The 15473-nt window shown below is 42.9% G+C and overlaps 3 protein-coding genes across 53 annotated transcripts in view; all 3 read left to right on the top strand.

Annotated features, from left to right (window-relative positions):
* Positions 1–344: 344 nt before the first annotated feature.
* On the top strand, positions 345–2462 carry LOC110500061 (transcription factor Spi-C). 2 transcript variants are annotated; one of them, XM_021577204.3, is made up of 5 exons: positions 345–481; positions 637–724; positions 921–1024; positions 1185–1284; positions 1485–2462. In XM_021577204.3, the coding sequence occupies exons 1-5, from the start codon at positions 479–481 to the stop codon at positions 1982–1984; spliced, it is 795 nt and encodes a 264-aa protein (XP_021432879.2). In that variant the 5' UTR covers positions 345–478; the 3' UTR covers positions 1985–2462. The 2 variants fall into 2 exon arrangements, with proteins under 2 accessions (XP_021432879.2, XP_021432878.2); XM_021577203.3 differs by having other exon boundaries at positions 1464–2462.
* Positions 2463–2859: 397 nt separating this feature from the next.
* LOC149972997 (uncharacterized) lies at positions 2860–4597 on the top strand. The gene is made up of 5 exons (XM_090214992.1): positions 2860–2991; positions 3297–3393; positions 3477–3565; positions 3870–4015; positions 4291–4597. The coding sequence occupies exons 1-5, from the start codon at positions 2860–2862 to the stop codon at positions 4595–4597; spliced, it is 771 nt and encodes a 256-aa protein (XP_090071118.1).
* A 6378-nt stretch (positions 4598–10975) lies between these two features.
* LOC110500059 (myosin binding protein C1) overlaps positions 10976–15473 on the top strand; it is a 38331-nt gene continuing 33833 nt past the window's right edge. For 47 of the 50 annotated variants that reach the window (XM_090213960.1, XM_090213955.1, XM_090213961.1 and 44 more), the window contains exon 1: positions 10976–11503. In XM_090213960.1, the coding sequence (XP_090070086.1) occupies positions 11482–11503 (22 nt within the window). In that variant the 5' untranslated portion in view covers positions 10976–11481. The remainder of the gene's footprint in view (positions 11504–15473) is intronic. The other 3 variants (XM_090213953.1, XM_090213962.1, XM_090213956.1) reach the window with 3 other exon arrangements.

The following is a 15473-nucleotide window of genomic DNA, read 5'->3' as shown; positions in this document are numbered from 1 at the left end:
AGTAAAACAATATAATGGAAATTATATAGACATATCCCTCAGCAGTTCAAGGGTCTCAGATTTCAATTTACAGTAAAGTCTATATTTACTGAAGAGCATTTATGGTAAGATAACATGCATGTTTATAAATATCTACCCAAAAATGCTAATTAGAATGCTATTGAAGGACATTCCTGGATAAATGAAGTCATAAGAGAGGTTATTATTATTCATGTGATCTGATCTAGTAACAGTGTGAAAGAGTGATTGTGGGAGGTGTATCTGATCTGCTCTTCCAAAAAGAGAAGTGTTGCCAACCACGAATTGACATTGACACATTTAAATCAACCAATCTCTTTTCTGACACTTTGTTTTAGCCGAAAGGTGAATATTGGGGGCTTACACCACTATATATACACCTGCACAAGTACATCCATCTCACACAGACAGTGGTCAGACACTGCTTGCCTTGTCTGAAGTTCACGCTCAAACATACAAAATGGTGAGTCATGACAGATTGAAGATCAATTTAGTTTTTATTTTAAGTACATTTCATGTTGTTCTAGAATAAGGCATTTATTCCTATTCATTTTGTAGCTTAACTTTTCTCCTAATTACGACATTGTAGTTGATTGCACGTTATTGATGTTTTCCTAGATCTCCCTGGATAATGACATCAACCAGCACTTCCAGGATGCAATTGATGTGATTCAACGGCACTCTGACGATCCGTATTGTGATACAGGTAAACTTACACTTCAACACTCATGCCAGAAAACCAGATTTAAATCTGAAAGCTAACAATCATTATTGTACAGACATTATTGTTTATACTTTCTTTGTATTGAGCATGCCTGAAAAATGATTCAATACATTTTAGTCTCATTGGTTCTGGCAGTGAAGACTGTATTGAATGACTATATTTTTCTCCCACTACTTAGAGTATAAGTACTTTGAGCCTCCAACGCGATCGAGCATAATGTGCTGCTACCCCATCACCCACCCTTCTGATGTGCCAGGTCCATATGACTGGAATGAGCAGACGGTGAGCGTACAGAACAAGTGGTTGTATTTGACCAGTATAGTACTATTGACTGACTTCTCCAAGTTTGCACAACTGTGATGTAAGGTTACAGTACATGTATGTGTCATGTCTCATGTGGATGTGACTGACCTGACCAGTTTTTCTCTCCTCGTCCTGCCAGTCATGGCCTCATGTTGTTCCTTACGACTCACTGGGTCCATCTGTAACTGTGGAGTACCCCCAGTTCTACTCCATCGCACCGCCACCGAGGAACGGCAAAGGTGAGCAGTGTTTGGCCACCAGTGATGAGTGATGACAATGTCTGTAAGAGATGTGAGAGAGTACAACTACACACGCTAGAATTGAACATGTTTCTAATACTTTAGTATTCTATTGATTGCCAAGTATCAAATTGACATCATTACAACTGAATCTCTGCCTGTTTATGATTTTATTATAGTCAACCTTTTAATCTCATCAGGTCGCAAGAAGCTGCGTCTTTATGAGTACCTGCATGAGGCTCTGGGCGATCCCAACATGGCTGACTCCATCCAGTGGACGGACCGTGGCAGCAGCACCTTCCACTTCATCTCCAAGAACAAAGAGAAGTTGGCCGAGTGCTGGGGCAAGCGCAAGGGCAACCGCAAGACCATGACCTATCAGAAGATGGCACGGGCGCTGCGCAACTACAGCCGAACGGGCGAAATCGTAAAGGTGCGCCGCAAACTCACCTACCAGTTCAACCCGTCGATCATCCAGAGGCTTGGGGGCATCAGTCACGTCATTCCCCCCGCCGGGCACCCCGGGGCTGGCCACCCTGGGCGGGAGGTGCTCCTCCACCAGCAGCATGCCCCAGCTGAACAGGCTTACTATGGCTCTGCTGCTGCACCTGACTGGCACAGCTGGTATGAACATTACTCCCTCCAGGGAGACTGTGATCTTGCCACAAGCTTCACTTCATCCACAGTCACCAAGTTATGAACTCAGGTAATGTCACTGTGGAAAATAACAGAGGTTAAAAGCTGCTTTAGCTAGCTGTCAATTCATACTGTTACTCCTGCATTCTTCTGCGGGGGCCTACAACTGGGCCTTGTTATGCAGCCATTGTGTTATGGGGGTCAGGAAACGTAACAGTCATGGTAAAGAAAATTAAAAAATGTTTACTCTCCGTTAGTCAGCACCTTTTGCCATTTAAAAAAATGTAATGACCATTGATCAGGTATTGTGGATCATTGAATATGTAAATAATGATAATATTTTCACTTTTTTTTTTACCTATGAGAACTGTGAACCAGTTACAAGCCTTCGGTGTGGGTACTGTACATGTAAAGGGAAAGAATTACAATGTTGGTTTCAAATACGAACATGTATTACTGCATGTCATTTTGTAAATAATGAATTGAAATCCTTTGTATCTCACACACATTGATGTATTTTAATAAATCACTTTTGTATAATTTGTATTTGTACTGTGTATACGGTTTTATTTTAGGCAATGAATTATTCAACACTGCATCAACACTGACTTCAATACTGACTTCAACACTGACTTCAACACTGACTTCATAACCGTGCCATTCTTGCTTACCTAACAATGGTGAAAATGTCATGAGTTCCAACAAGTGTCCCATCCTTGTTGTGTCCGAGGAAAAAAAGAGGGGGAAAAAAAGAGAAAACCATGAACTTTGTTGAATGAGCCAAATATGTCTGCTTGTGCAACGGCAATAACAACACTGTCTACCCCTCACTCACAATTCCCCATCAATCCACACTCTGTAAGACATGAACACAAGGTGTATCGCTATCCCAAAAGGCAAACCATTGTGATAAGTGCTGTTTTCCTGTCAAGAGAGCCCATGGCTGCTCTTATCTTGCCCAGCGGTGAGGATGTGGTCTGTCCTGGGAGACAGTGCTTCTCTGGTGGTGGGCTTTGTGGGGTGGTGGTCATTGTTCCTGTGGTGAAAGTTTATTACGGTAGCCTAGTTGTGGTGAGTGGTGCAGGCCAGGCGATAAGCAAGGCAGCCCCAACTGGCTGTCATGTTGCGGAGGCATAATAAAAGCCTGGGTGTCACACAGTTCCTTCATGCATTTCATCTAACACACACAACTCTGTGCAAAACCTGGGATCAGGACCTGTGACTGCAGCAATCTACGAGCATCCGACAACGATGGTAAATATGAGACCGTTATAAGCTTAAGGATAACTGCACAGTGATGTATATTGACGTCACACTTTCAAACTGAACTGTATGTGTGAGTCTGCTGTACAATTTGAATCGGTTATCTTTGTCAGAATTCTTTCGAAGATAACCAGACAGATCTGGAGGTGATTTTGGACTTTCTGGAGGAACACTACAGACAGGGCACTGGAGATGGCGGAGAAAAAGGTTGTTCTCTATTAGCGTTATGAATCACACAAATAAATGGATTATTGTATATTTTTAATGCCACCTCTTTTTCCACACTATTGCAGTGGGAGGTGTCTGTGCTTTGCCTACACCAGTGACAATGGAAGGAAACTCTGGTGAAACTTGTTGTGATCACTGGTGCCATGAGGAAGAGGTATGCATTCAATTATATATATATTTTTTTTTACATTTTTTTTTTATTTGACCTTTATTTAACTATGCAAGTCAGTTACTGACAAATTATTACTTTCAATGACGGCCTAGGTACAGTGGGTTAACTGCCTTGTTCAGGGGCAGAACGACAGATATAAGCCTCCCCATGATGCTTAGGTCAGCATGTCATAGACAGCACTTTGATCTTTGAAAGATACACAGTATAGGGCTATAGTTTATTGGGTGATGTTCTGCTTGTCTCAGTCATACAACTCAGTTGGTTAAAAAAAAAAAATGTTTTTCAGGCTATGCAATCACACGGTGGCTACACAACAACACTACTGGACCAAAACACCACTACGTCTGAGAAAGGGACAGACCACATTTTGCCACATACTATGCCAGCAAGACCAGCACCCACACACCACATTGGACCTGGTGAAAGAGGCAAGTTCCCTTTTTGTGGTTAGTAGATATTGCCACTGGAACTCATTCTGCCCTGAGGGACCAATGCCTAAAGAGACCTGCCTTTAACTGTAAAAGACAATGGTCCCATACTCCGCTTATCTCTCTCTGTATGTTTTACATACATATCAAATGAGCTAAATGTTTACAACTTTAAAACTGAACACCATCACAGCTGGTCATCTCACAAAGGGATTTTTATCATCAATTATGACGGGATATTGTTAACCGCTCCATCATTGTTACTGTGGTTACAGGTAGAAAGGTGCGTCTGTTTCACTTCTTGTTTGAGATGCTGGAGAACCTTGGCATGGCCCACTGCGTTTCCTGGGTGCCAGCGGCAGCAGACGGAGTGTTCCGCTTCTCTTCCCGGAACAAGGAACAGGTAGCAGCACTCTGGGGGCAGAGGAAAGGCAACAGGAGGCCCATGACCTACCAGAAGATGTCCAGGGCGCTGAGGAACTACGCCCGGTCTGGAGAGATCTTCAAGGTGAAGATGAAACTGACCTATCAGTTTAGCAGAGCGACCTTGAGTGCCTTGAGGAAGTGTCATCAGGGAAAACTGTAAAGGACACATTTTCACATGAAAAACTGTAATCTATTGTAAATATCAATCATCAATTCGATCATCATCAAATCAATCATCAATAATTTGAAGACTGACTTGATTTAGTCTGTAGATTTTTATCAGTAGCTAGGCCTGCTGTGTGATATTTTACACAGACAGAGGTATATGACTGGCATGTTGTGTAGGCTTCTGCTATAGGATACTAAACTGACTGTACAAAACATTAAGGACACCTGCTCTATCCATGACAGGCTGACCAGTTGAATCCAGGTGAAAGCTATGATCCCTTATTGGTGTCACTTGTTAAATCCACTTCAATCAGTGTAGATGAAGGGGAGGAGACAGTTTAAAGAATACTTTTTAAGTGGATTTAACAGGTTACACCAATAAGGGATCATAGCTTTCACCTGGATTCAACTGGTCAGTCTGTCATAGATAGAGCAGGTGTCCTTAATGTTTTGTAAATTCAGTGTAGTATCCTATAGCAAAAGCCTACACTACATGCCAGTCATATACAGTTGAAGTCGGAAGTTTACATACACCTTAGCCAAATACATTTAAACTCAGTTTTTCACAATTCCCAACATTCAATCCTAGTAAAAATTCCCTGTCTTAGGTCAGATAGGATCACCACTTTATTTTAAGAATGTGAAATGTCAGAATAATAGTAGAGAGAATGATTTATTTCAGCTTTTATTTCTTTCATCACATTCACAGTGGGTCAGAAGTTTACATCCACTCAATTAGTATTTGGTAGCATTGCCTTTAAATTGTTTAACTTGGGTCAAATGTTTTGGGTAGCCTTCCACAAGCTTCCCACAATAAATTTTGTGAATTTTGGCCCATTCCTCCTGACAGATCTGGTGTAACTGACTAAGGTTTGTAGGCCTCCTTGCTCGCACACGCTTTTTCAGTTCTGCCCACAGATTTTCTATAGGATTGAAGTCAGGGCTTTGTAATGGCCACTCCAATACCTTGACTTTGTTGTCCTTTAGCCATTTTGCTACAATTTTGGAAGTATGCTTGGGGTCAATGTCCATTTGGAAGACCCATTTCCAACCAAGCTTTAACATCCTGACTGATGTTGCTTCAATATACCCACATAATTTTCCTCCCTCATGATGCCATGTATTTTGTGAAGTGCACCAGTCCCTCCTGCAGCAAAGCACCCCCACAACATGATGCTGCCACCCCCGTGCTTCATGTTTGGGATGGTGTTCTTCGGCTTGCAAGCTTTCCCTTTTTCCTCCAAACATAACGATGGTCATTATGGCCAAACAGTTATATTTTTGTTTCATCAGACTAGAGGACATTTCTCCAAAAAGTACGATCTTTGTCCCCATGAGCAGTTGCAAACCGTAGTCTGGCTTTTTTATGGTGGTTTTGGAGTAGTGGCTTCTTCCTTGCTGAGAGGCCTTTCAGGTTATGTTGATATAGGACTCGTTTTACTGTGGATACACATACTTTTGTACCTGTTTCCTCCAGCATCTTCACAAGGTCCTTTGCTGTTGTTTTGGGATTGATTTGCACTTTTCGTACACCAAAGTACGTTCATCTCTAGGAGACAGAACGCGTCTCCTTCCTGAGCGGTATGACGGCTGCGTGGTCCCATGGTGTTTATACTTGCGTACTATTGTTTGTACAGATGACCGTGGTACGTTCAGGCGTTTGGAAATTGCTCCCAAGGATGAACAAGACTTGTGGAGGTCTACAATTTTTTTTCTGAGTTCTTGGCTGATTTCTTTTGATTTTCCCATGATGTCAAGCAAAGAGGCACTGATATTGAAGGTAGACCTTGAAATGCATCCACAGGTACACCTCCAATTGACTCAAATAGTGTCCAATAGTCTATCAGAAGCTTATAAAGCCATGACTTAATTTTCTGGAATTTTCAAAGCTGTTTAAAGGCACAGTCAACTTAGTGTATGTAATCTTCTGACACACTGGAATTGTGATACAGTAAATTATAAGTGAAATAATCTGTCTGTAAACAATTGTTGGAAAAAGTACTTGTGTCATGCACAAAGTAGATTTCCTAACCGACTTGCCAAAACTATAGTTTGTTAACAAGAAATTTGTGGAGAGGTTGAAAAACTACTTTTAATGACTCCAACCTAAGTGTATGTAAACTTCCGACTGTACCTGTAAAATCTCAAACAGCAGGCATAGCTACTGTTAAAAATCTATAGCCTAAATCAATTATTTTTTTATATACTCAGTGTACATTTGGGCAATATTGTCAGAGGGGGTGTAGTATATGGCTAATATACCATGGCTATGGGCTGTTCTTAGGCAAGACGCAACCCTGGATACAGCCCTTAGCCGTGGTATATTGGCTATATAACACAAATCCCCCAAGGTGCCTTATTGCTATTATAAACTGGTTACCAATGTAATTAGAAGAGTAAAAATAAATATTTTGTTCATACCCTTGGTATAAGGCTTGTTGTTATAAAGTGGGGAGTTCGAGCCCTGAATGCTGACTGGCTGAAAGGCTTGGTATTTCAGACCATATACCATGGGTATGACAAAACATTTATTTTTAATGCTCCAATTACGTTGGCAGCCAGTTTATAATAGCAATAAGGCACCTCAGGGGTTTGTGATATATGGCCAATATACCATGGCTAAGGGCAGTGTCCTAGCACTCCACCTTGCGTCGCCTAAGAACAGCCCTTAGCTGTGGTTTATTGGCCATATAGAGTACCACACCCCCCCAGGCATTATTGCATAAATATACCACGGCTTTGAGCCAATCAGCATTAAGGGCTCGGACCACCCCAGTTTATAATATATATTTTATAATATTTATGTTTCATAATGTTTACTTGTGTTTTTTTCTTGTTAAATGTTAATAAAGTCTAATAAAAATAATGAAAAATAATGTAATTGTAACAAATACCCAGATCACGTGACCATGTCGGGGGACTAGTCTGGTATTGATGCATTTTCAATTAATGTAATTAATTACATAATCCATTCAGTTTTTCAACTAAATGTAATTATGTCTCGACATTTGCATGATGGGAACTAAATACACCGCAGGAAAAATCCGAGGCCGCTGTGGAGCGCGTGCATAATTATTCATTTTACCTGTCCAGCTGTTGACACCACTGAGGTGTCATAAGAACGGTTGACACGATCGAGAGATGCCATGTTTCCACCTTATAAACACCATGTAAACGTTTATTTGAAAAAGTATGTAGGCCTATTTCTTATACATAAAAACCAGTTGAGACAACGCTGCAGAGTGCCTAGGTGAGTTCGGGCTACTGCATTTTCTTTCATAGGCCAATATTTTGTTCAAGGAAATGTTCCGTTTTAGTTGTTTGTGAAGAGTCAGTGTATTCATTCCGCCAGTAGCAAAACGAAACGAGTTTCTATTGGACACATTCAGGTATGTCCCTCCCGGTTTCGTTCCGTTTGCTTCGGTTTAAGAAACGTTTTGAAAGAGAATCAGCGGAATGAATATGCCCCTACAGGAAGCTTATAAAGTTATCGAGCCAACTGACTGAATACAAATATTTAGGTTGGCTGTTAGCCGAATTGCTACAGATGTGTTCTATTAGGCCTACAACGGTTGGCTGTTCCTAGGTGTCATTTTACTATACTACCTATACAATAGCCATAAACAGTGCCAAATGCTGTTGGTTCGAGGGGCCCATATTGCAGGAAAATATTTCAAGGCTATACATAAATATTAGGATATCATTTAGGCAGTATACCTATTATGTTACTACAGTAGGCATAGTAAAGCTTTTTTTTTTTGTCATTCAAGCTCCATATTTTTTGGCACATGAACTGGAGAGCTGGAGGTTTCTGGAAATTTTCGTCAACCAGTCCAGAGAGGTTCATATGCTCTCAGGAATGCCTCTTGGGCCCAGTTTTCCCAAAGTTATCCATCTGTATTTCGCCTATCGGCTAGGATTAAATGCATAAAAATAGAATGGATGAATCATTGACTTGAATGGGGACCCCTGTTCTTTTCATTCAATTTCTTTGCATTTAATCCTATCCGATAGCCAAAATCCGGAGAGATAACCTTTAAAAAATTGGACCCTGAAGTCAGAGAGACATTTGATCAGAGCATGGAGAGTTCCATCACCATAAGGAGGTAGGAGTAAGTCTATTTACAGTCTACTTTCCATGCTACCCTCAACGTTTAAAATGGGCCATTCTCCTATGGGAACAGAATTATGCAGTAATGAGCGTCACTGTAATAGCAGTCTCTTGGCTGAGTGTGATACTTTGCCTGGTCTGTGTGATCTCTCCTTTTGTGTGAGGTTAACAATTTCATGTAATCATTGACTAGAGTATGTCTACATACTGCATGTGTACATGCCAGGAAACATGTCATGTGTATGTGTTGGTGTTAGTTTCATCATGTGTTTAATGGGTAGAAAGGTAAGAGCTGTTATGTTCTTGTGTGACCAGCAGGGGTCAGTGTAGCTCCTCGGAGGGGCACTGTTTCCCCCTGGTTGTCCCTATCAGCTCTCAAGGGTGACCTCATGGTTAAATCTCCCCTGGGATGCCAACTCCTGCCCAGACCAGGCAATTCCAAATGGTTTTGTGTTCTCTTTGTAGCAGACCCACATGATACTGCCCTAAGCCTTGCATTTACAACTGGAGCCCACTCTGAGTTATAAATGGGGTACAGAGCATGTGTGTGTCTGTTACCAAGAAAGGCCACATACTTCAAAACTATCTGTGAAGGCAGTCACCTAACACTAGGCCTAAGTAAGGACATGTTTTTTTCTTCATGAAATCTGTCTGGTGTGAATCATTAAAGTCTTCCACGTCATTAGGAGACAATGTGCATAGTAGGTGTGCAGTATCATATGTAGAGATTCAACAAATTAGTTGCAGGGTTTCTTTATGAAGGGTTTTACGGTCCCATTTCAATAGGATAGCCTGAAAGGCTGCAGACAGAGATGTTGTTTCAGATACAGTAAACAGTCTTCTGTGGTCTTTTGTGTCCAATGGACAGGGGCAGCACTGCGCTGATATTGGTCACATCTGGGTATGTTGTTGATACAGTGAATGATAGCACAAGATGCAGTGGAACAGTTTTCAGGAACAACTGAAGTGTTGGGGAAATGGGATCCTGGTGTTGAGTGGTTATGTTATGTTAAGTCTCAGCAGGAGCCTGGGACTGCTCACAATAAGAAGCCCTCATTGTGTGTTTTATAAAAGCACCAAGATGACCTCTCCTTTTAAGTCCCAACAGCTTTAAGCCTTGTTGGCCGAAACGTCACAGCCTCACTAGAGACCACTGCCTGATTTATCACTCACCCGACGTGCTAAAAGGTTAATTAGCCTCCTAGCAACCGCACCAATCTCAAAATTCTCTATCAAACCCCCTTTCCATGTCGGATATGTCAAATGTCAAGGTTCATGACAGCTTTCTAAGTATAGGCCATATAACCACCGCCAGGGCAGCTCTCCAGTATTTATTGGCCCCGCAGGCAGGCCTACTTACTTGGACAGCATCCCTCGAGGATTACACAGATCTCTGACACTTGGCATAACGCTAGTCTTCTCAATCTTTTTATGTGCAGCGAACCCACAAAGTCACTCAAATAGCTCTTGGTATAGGCCTAACGAATGTGACTGAATCATCAGGAACTATCAGATTAATCTCACACCCGAAATGTCTCATTGGCTTTTATTTCCTATTTACCACTCTTCATAACTGACCAGTCTCCTCCCTCATTGCCTTATTTTGGGTTGCAAAATTCCTGGAACGTTCAATCAATTCCCAGTTTTTCCAGAAATCCTGGTTGGAGGGTTCCAAATGTCCTGCTTATTACCGCCTGACTCTGGGAATCCTCCAACCGGGATTCCGGGAAAACCAGGGAATTTATTGAGAGTTCCAGAAATTTTGCAACCCTACGATGTTTTGCCCCACCCACACAATGTCCATCTCATTCAGGGTTGATAGCCTGGGCAATGGTGGCATCCAGTTCACAGAACACTAAATAAATCCACAAAGTGTTGTACTCCCAAAGTGCTGTTTATTTTGATACTGTATAGGCAATGGATGGTCCAAGAGCCTCTGTCTGCCTTCTATATATTACAATAATGAATTAAGCCACAGTTGAAATGTTCTGTCCCAATTCTGTTTTTTGAACGTGCATACATGAATTACTCCTAAAAGTGTATATATTTCACAAACAGTGTGTTATCTGTTCTGGTTTTGATATGGTATTTTAGAGTTCTAGGATAGTAGCGTATGTACCCGTATCAGACCTGTACAGAAAGACATTTGATGCCACACAGCCCTGAGGGGCCAGTGTGAAATTCAAAGTAAACTGGCGGCTGGCCAGTTATGTGCGTCATAGTGCTAACCTCAGCATCCTTTCATCTGACAACCTTCAGGAAGTCATCAGAAACCAATAATTTGGATCCACCACTGTTTGGACGAGGAATCAGAGCCTTTAGAATAAGAACCACACCTCTGCCAGAGTCTCCCCACCCAGCACCACACCAAATCCCTGGGAGAGCAGCCTATAGAGCTGGCATAGAGGCCAGTGAGGACAGTGATGCTAGGGGCAGGATGGAGCTGTACTGTCAGCTAGAGAGAGGAGGGGACTGCTGCCATGCTATATAAAGACATGAAGCCCATCTCCTAGATGTCACAGTGCCGCCTCTCCCCCATTGAGATTCCCATACTGTCCCACACTGTGCCCTCCTCATCTCTTCCAATCACTCTGGTCTGTGGGTCCCAGAGAATTTCCCTGGTGGTTGCCCATCTTTATCTCTCACCCTCTGGACTGAGGGCTCCCACGCTCCACCTGGCCTCCCATACAATCACGCTGATCTGAAGGCACCTACCGGCCTGCAGCTTTTCATTCGTTGACGCTTTTCTTGGGACCCGGCTCAAGATGCCAGAGCCCACAAAAAAAGGTAGGAGCGCCCCTGTTCTCCTCACTGAGTGTACAGAAAGGGTTTCAGCAAACTACTGTACAACCTTTCCTGAAGCAAGGCTTTGTTAGAATTTCAGACTGCATCTATGATCCTGCTTGTTTAATGTATGAACAACAGCTGATAATGCATGTTATTTTACTTTCATGTTGTAATAATTCGTTGATTTTCTCTACTGGCATATAATATGAGGAAAAGTTCCATTAACCCTTAATTCCTTTTTCTTGTTGTGTAAATATTAGGCTAACGGCCAACCAAAATATGATTATTTTGGTGGTTTTTTGTTTGTTTGTTGGCATTGAGTAGTCATTTAGCATTAGACAAAATAAGTTCTCTAAACTATACTTTGAGAGTTCCCAGGAATTTGCTTACGGTAATTGAGAAAGTGACTTTGGTGACACCAGTATTGTATTTCTGCTTGGATGTTTCTACCTCATCTGTGGAGATGGAGGTTTATAAAAAAAACTGTTGTTGTTGCTGCTGTTAGCATGATGGACAGTGGTCTCATGGTGATTAGGAGCCCCCTGGAGGGAGACATGATGAGCACTGGTGGAGGAATGTTAATGATCCCTGGTGCTTTGCGCTGGGCTGAGCTGGACACCAGCGAAGAAGACTCCTGAAGGGTGATGCAATCTGGATGGACTCTTGGGATCGTGTTGGAATGAAGATGCCTTCCGGGTGATGGATACATTCTGTCCTCGGTCTTGCTGATGACTGATGAATCGATGGCAGGGTGGATGACATGTTATTGTGCAGCAGAAGCCAAACAAGATTCCTCAAACCCATCCCCCATATTCAACTCCATAATCATCTCCCTCCTCCTTTCTATGGCAGAGCCCTCAATAGCATATCACTGCTAGTCTGCATAGACTTAATCACTCTGTGTCTGTCTTGTTTGTAATTCCGCTATTCTAGTACTTCCTCCCTCTCCATTAGTTCAGGTCTTTGGGGACTTTGCTCAATAGTAAGACATTCCCATGTACAGGAACAGAACAGTATATTCATCAATAGAACACCACCACAACGGAGTGAATAACAAGTTTTCTTCTAAACCGTTCATCTTCTGGTGGACCGTGGCTTTATCTGCTGCAGTACTCGCACATCAGGAATGGCACACACTCTCTTCTCTCCACACATACATCCAGACCACTCTGCCGGTGTATTCTCTCCCCTGCAGGACCATGGAGCTTATAGGCTAGAATGGGAGGGCTTTGCAAGATTGCTTTCATGGGAATGATTCAATAAATATGTTGGCAATACATTTTGGGACTAGACCAGGTATGCAGCAACCGGTCCAATCTACCTTTTGTCATCTTTAAAAAGTCAGCTGTGAGCACAAAAACACTTTACTGGTCTCATTCGGGTTTCAGTACCAGTTTGTTTGCCCGTGTTGCTTTGATAGGGCTCTTAATAAATGTCAACATCTCAATGTAGTGTAGGAGAGGCTGGGTGAGCTATAAGTGTAACATCTACAACGTCGCTTTGGGGTGATGCACCATGACACTGTTGGACAGCTTAGCTTCCTCTTGTACACATAACACACAGCACTACAATAAAGTGGGTTTTATTAGTACAGGAGAGATGGCTCCAGAAAGTTCATCCAGCATAATAAACATTCATCATCCCGTTGGAGACAAACACACAGGGAAAGGGGAGGCAGTTGCATGCCAGTCCACACACAACCGCCTCCCATAAATAGCTGCTCTGTTGCAGAAGACTAGATAAATGACTGTGAAAAAAGTATTGTTGTTATAAATGACTCTGAACAGCTGAAGAAGAGGAGGCTGCTGGATGTGGTGTGGGTTTAGACTGCAGACCCAAGTCTTTAAAAAGCAGGATGAGAGATGACAGACTGGCTGGCTGGCTGAGTGGCCCTTGGAGCTCTTGGGACCTGGATTCCTTGGTCCCTGAAATAGTTCATAATGAGCAGACTTTTAATCCTCTCTTGGTCGCTGTCTCTCGCTCTCTCTCTCTTGTGCTCTCACTCCCTCACCACCCGCCATTGTCACACCATCATTTTAGATGATGATTCACTCAGGGCACTAAGGAGTCAGACGTACGGTCATTAAAACTCCCATCCAGAGTCAAATGACCAGCATCATCCACTACACCCACTGTGCCTGCTCTCAGCAAAAGTTTTGGGTTTCATTGGGAAGAAAGCCCACATCCTCACCTCTGTATATTTACAACCGCTCAGCCCCCATCATTCTCCCTGCTCCGTTACCTCAGACAGCATGGTCGTCGCTTTCCGAATACCACTCCACATAAATCAAGCCCTTAGGTAAACAACACAGGGAGACCCTGTTGGCTGCTAATCACCAAACCACAGCCCCACATCCACACTGAGGTCGTCAGCAGTTCCTTTCTGTGGCCTTTTCACTTCTAGCAGCACTCATTCTCAGCGCTCCTAGGAATCAAGAGTTTGTCATTCTGAAACGAACGAACACTATCCCTTATGTGGACCGCCGGTCCGACTGACACACAATAGTCACAAAGAAGGGGTGTTGATAAAAGGTGTGCATTCAAAAGTTCTGGAGTCTATATTAAGAAGAGACGGCAGCTTGGCTCTCGTTGGGGTCACCATGAGCCCATCTGTCTGCACAGCAGCAAGGGCGACAGCTGAACATACCTGCAGCGTGATCAGCTGCACTGGGGAGTTCACTGAGGTGAAACAAAACCTTTCTCTGCGCTCATGATCTCCACGAGGAGACAAAGAATGCCTCCCTGTAGTGCACATTGATGTGTGTGTTTGTGAGACCCTATAGGATTCTGATGTGATGAGCCAACGCCAAGTTTTTGGTGAGATGTGTCAATGTCTAAATCTGAACTGTGTCCGGTGGGAATCACAAAGGAGTGGCTGGACAACGGGGGTTTTGGCTGTGTTGCAGACTGGAGAGTAGAGTGGTTGGGAAGTCATTATGGATCTAATAGTGTATGGACTTTGGATTACAGTATGTACAGTATTACTGTAATTAAGCACACAGGGATTTAGGAATAAAAGATGGATGGGAGTTACTGTATATTAAAAAGACAGAGGAAATTGTCAAAGGCAATAGATGTGAAGAGAGAGGGGAGAGGACAGAGAAGTCACAATGGGGCATGGCAGACAGTCTTACAGAGAGAGAGAGACAGGAATGGCACTGTAATGCACAGTATTTCTCCAGATCATTAACAAAGGACCCGTCGTGCCTGGCACAGTGCAGCGTGGCAAGGCTGGCAACCCTGCAGAATTCACAGGCTGTTGTGCCAGGCCTAGTGCTCATCGCTGAGTGCCACTCTGTGGAAATGGACAGGCTAGCAACAGGGCTATGGAAGTACACTGTCATCACCTTCCAAAAATTCCCCCTACACCCCCTCTCTTTTTCCTCTCCTTCCCTTACGCAATCAGTCAGCGTCCGTGTCCGAAATCTGGCTTGCCTACTACTTACTTAAACTGCGTTCTGTGTACTAATCGTACTACATACTATTTAGCACGCACTGTTTAGTAAAAAGTATGCAGGTGTGCCACGGCCGAAATGTACTACTTTTGGTCCGTTCAAGACAACTGGGAATACGGAAACGAAACAAGGTCAGACTGGGAAAAATCAGAACGTCGGTGATCTTCAGAGCAGAGAAGTCAAAGCTCAAAGTTGATGCCTTTCTGACTTGTAATTCCGAGTGGGTTGACCGTTCAAAAATTATTTTCCCAATCGTAGCAGTTTCTTTCCCCCCCAAGTTCCCCGCTGTCTTGAAAGCACCGTCAGTTACATCTTCATATGAACCGGAAATGATCATCTGTAGACCCACCGAGTGACCTTTCCGTGTTGTTGTTTTGGGTTTACGTTAGCTAAAAAGTTAGCATTTGGAACAATGTGTTTGGAGTAAATTTAGGTGTACCGTAGGCCTATGCATGTATTAATGGAAGAGTCACCTGAAGCTTGAAAGTAATGACAGATGCAGTAGAGGAATGCAG

Source organism: Oncorhynchus mykiss, chromosome 21 (assembly GCF_057628025.1).
Source record: "Oncorhynchus mykiss isolate SJ-2025 chromosome 21, ASM5762802v1, whole genome shotgun sequence".
NCBI classification, from domain to species: domain Eukaryota; kingdom Metazoa; phylum Chordata; class Actinopteri; order Salmoniformes; family Salmonidae; genus Oncorhynchus; species Oncorhynchus mykiss.
The sequence above is the reverse complement of the archived record's forward strand: the minus strand, read 5'-3'. Positions and strand labels throughout refer to the sequence as shown.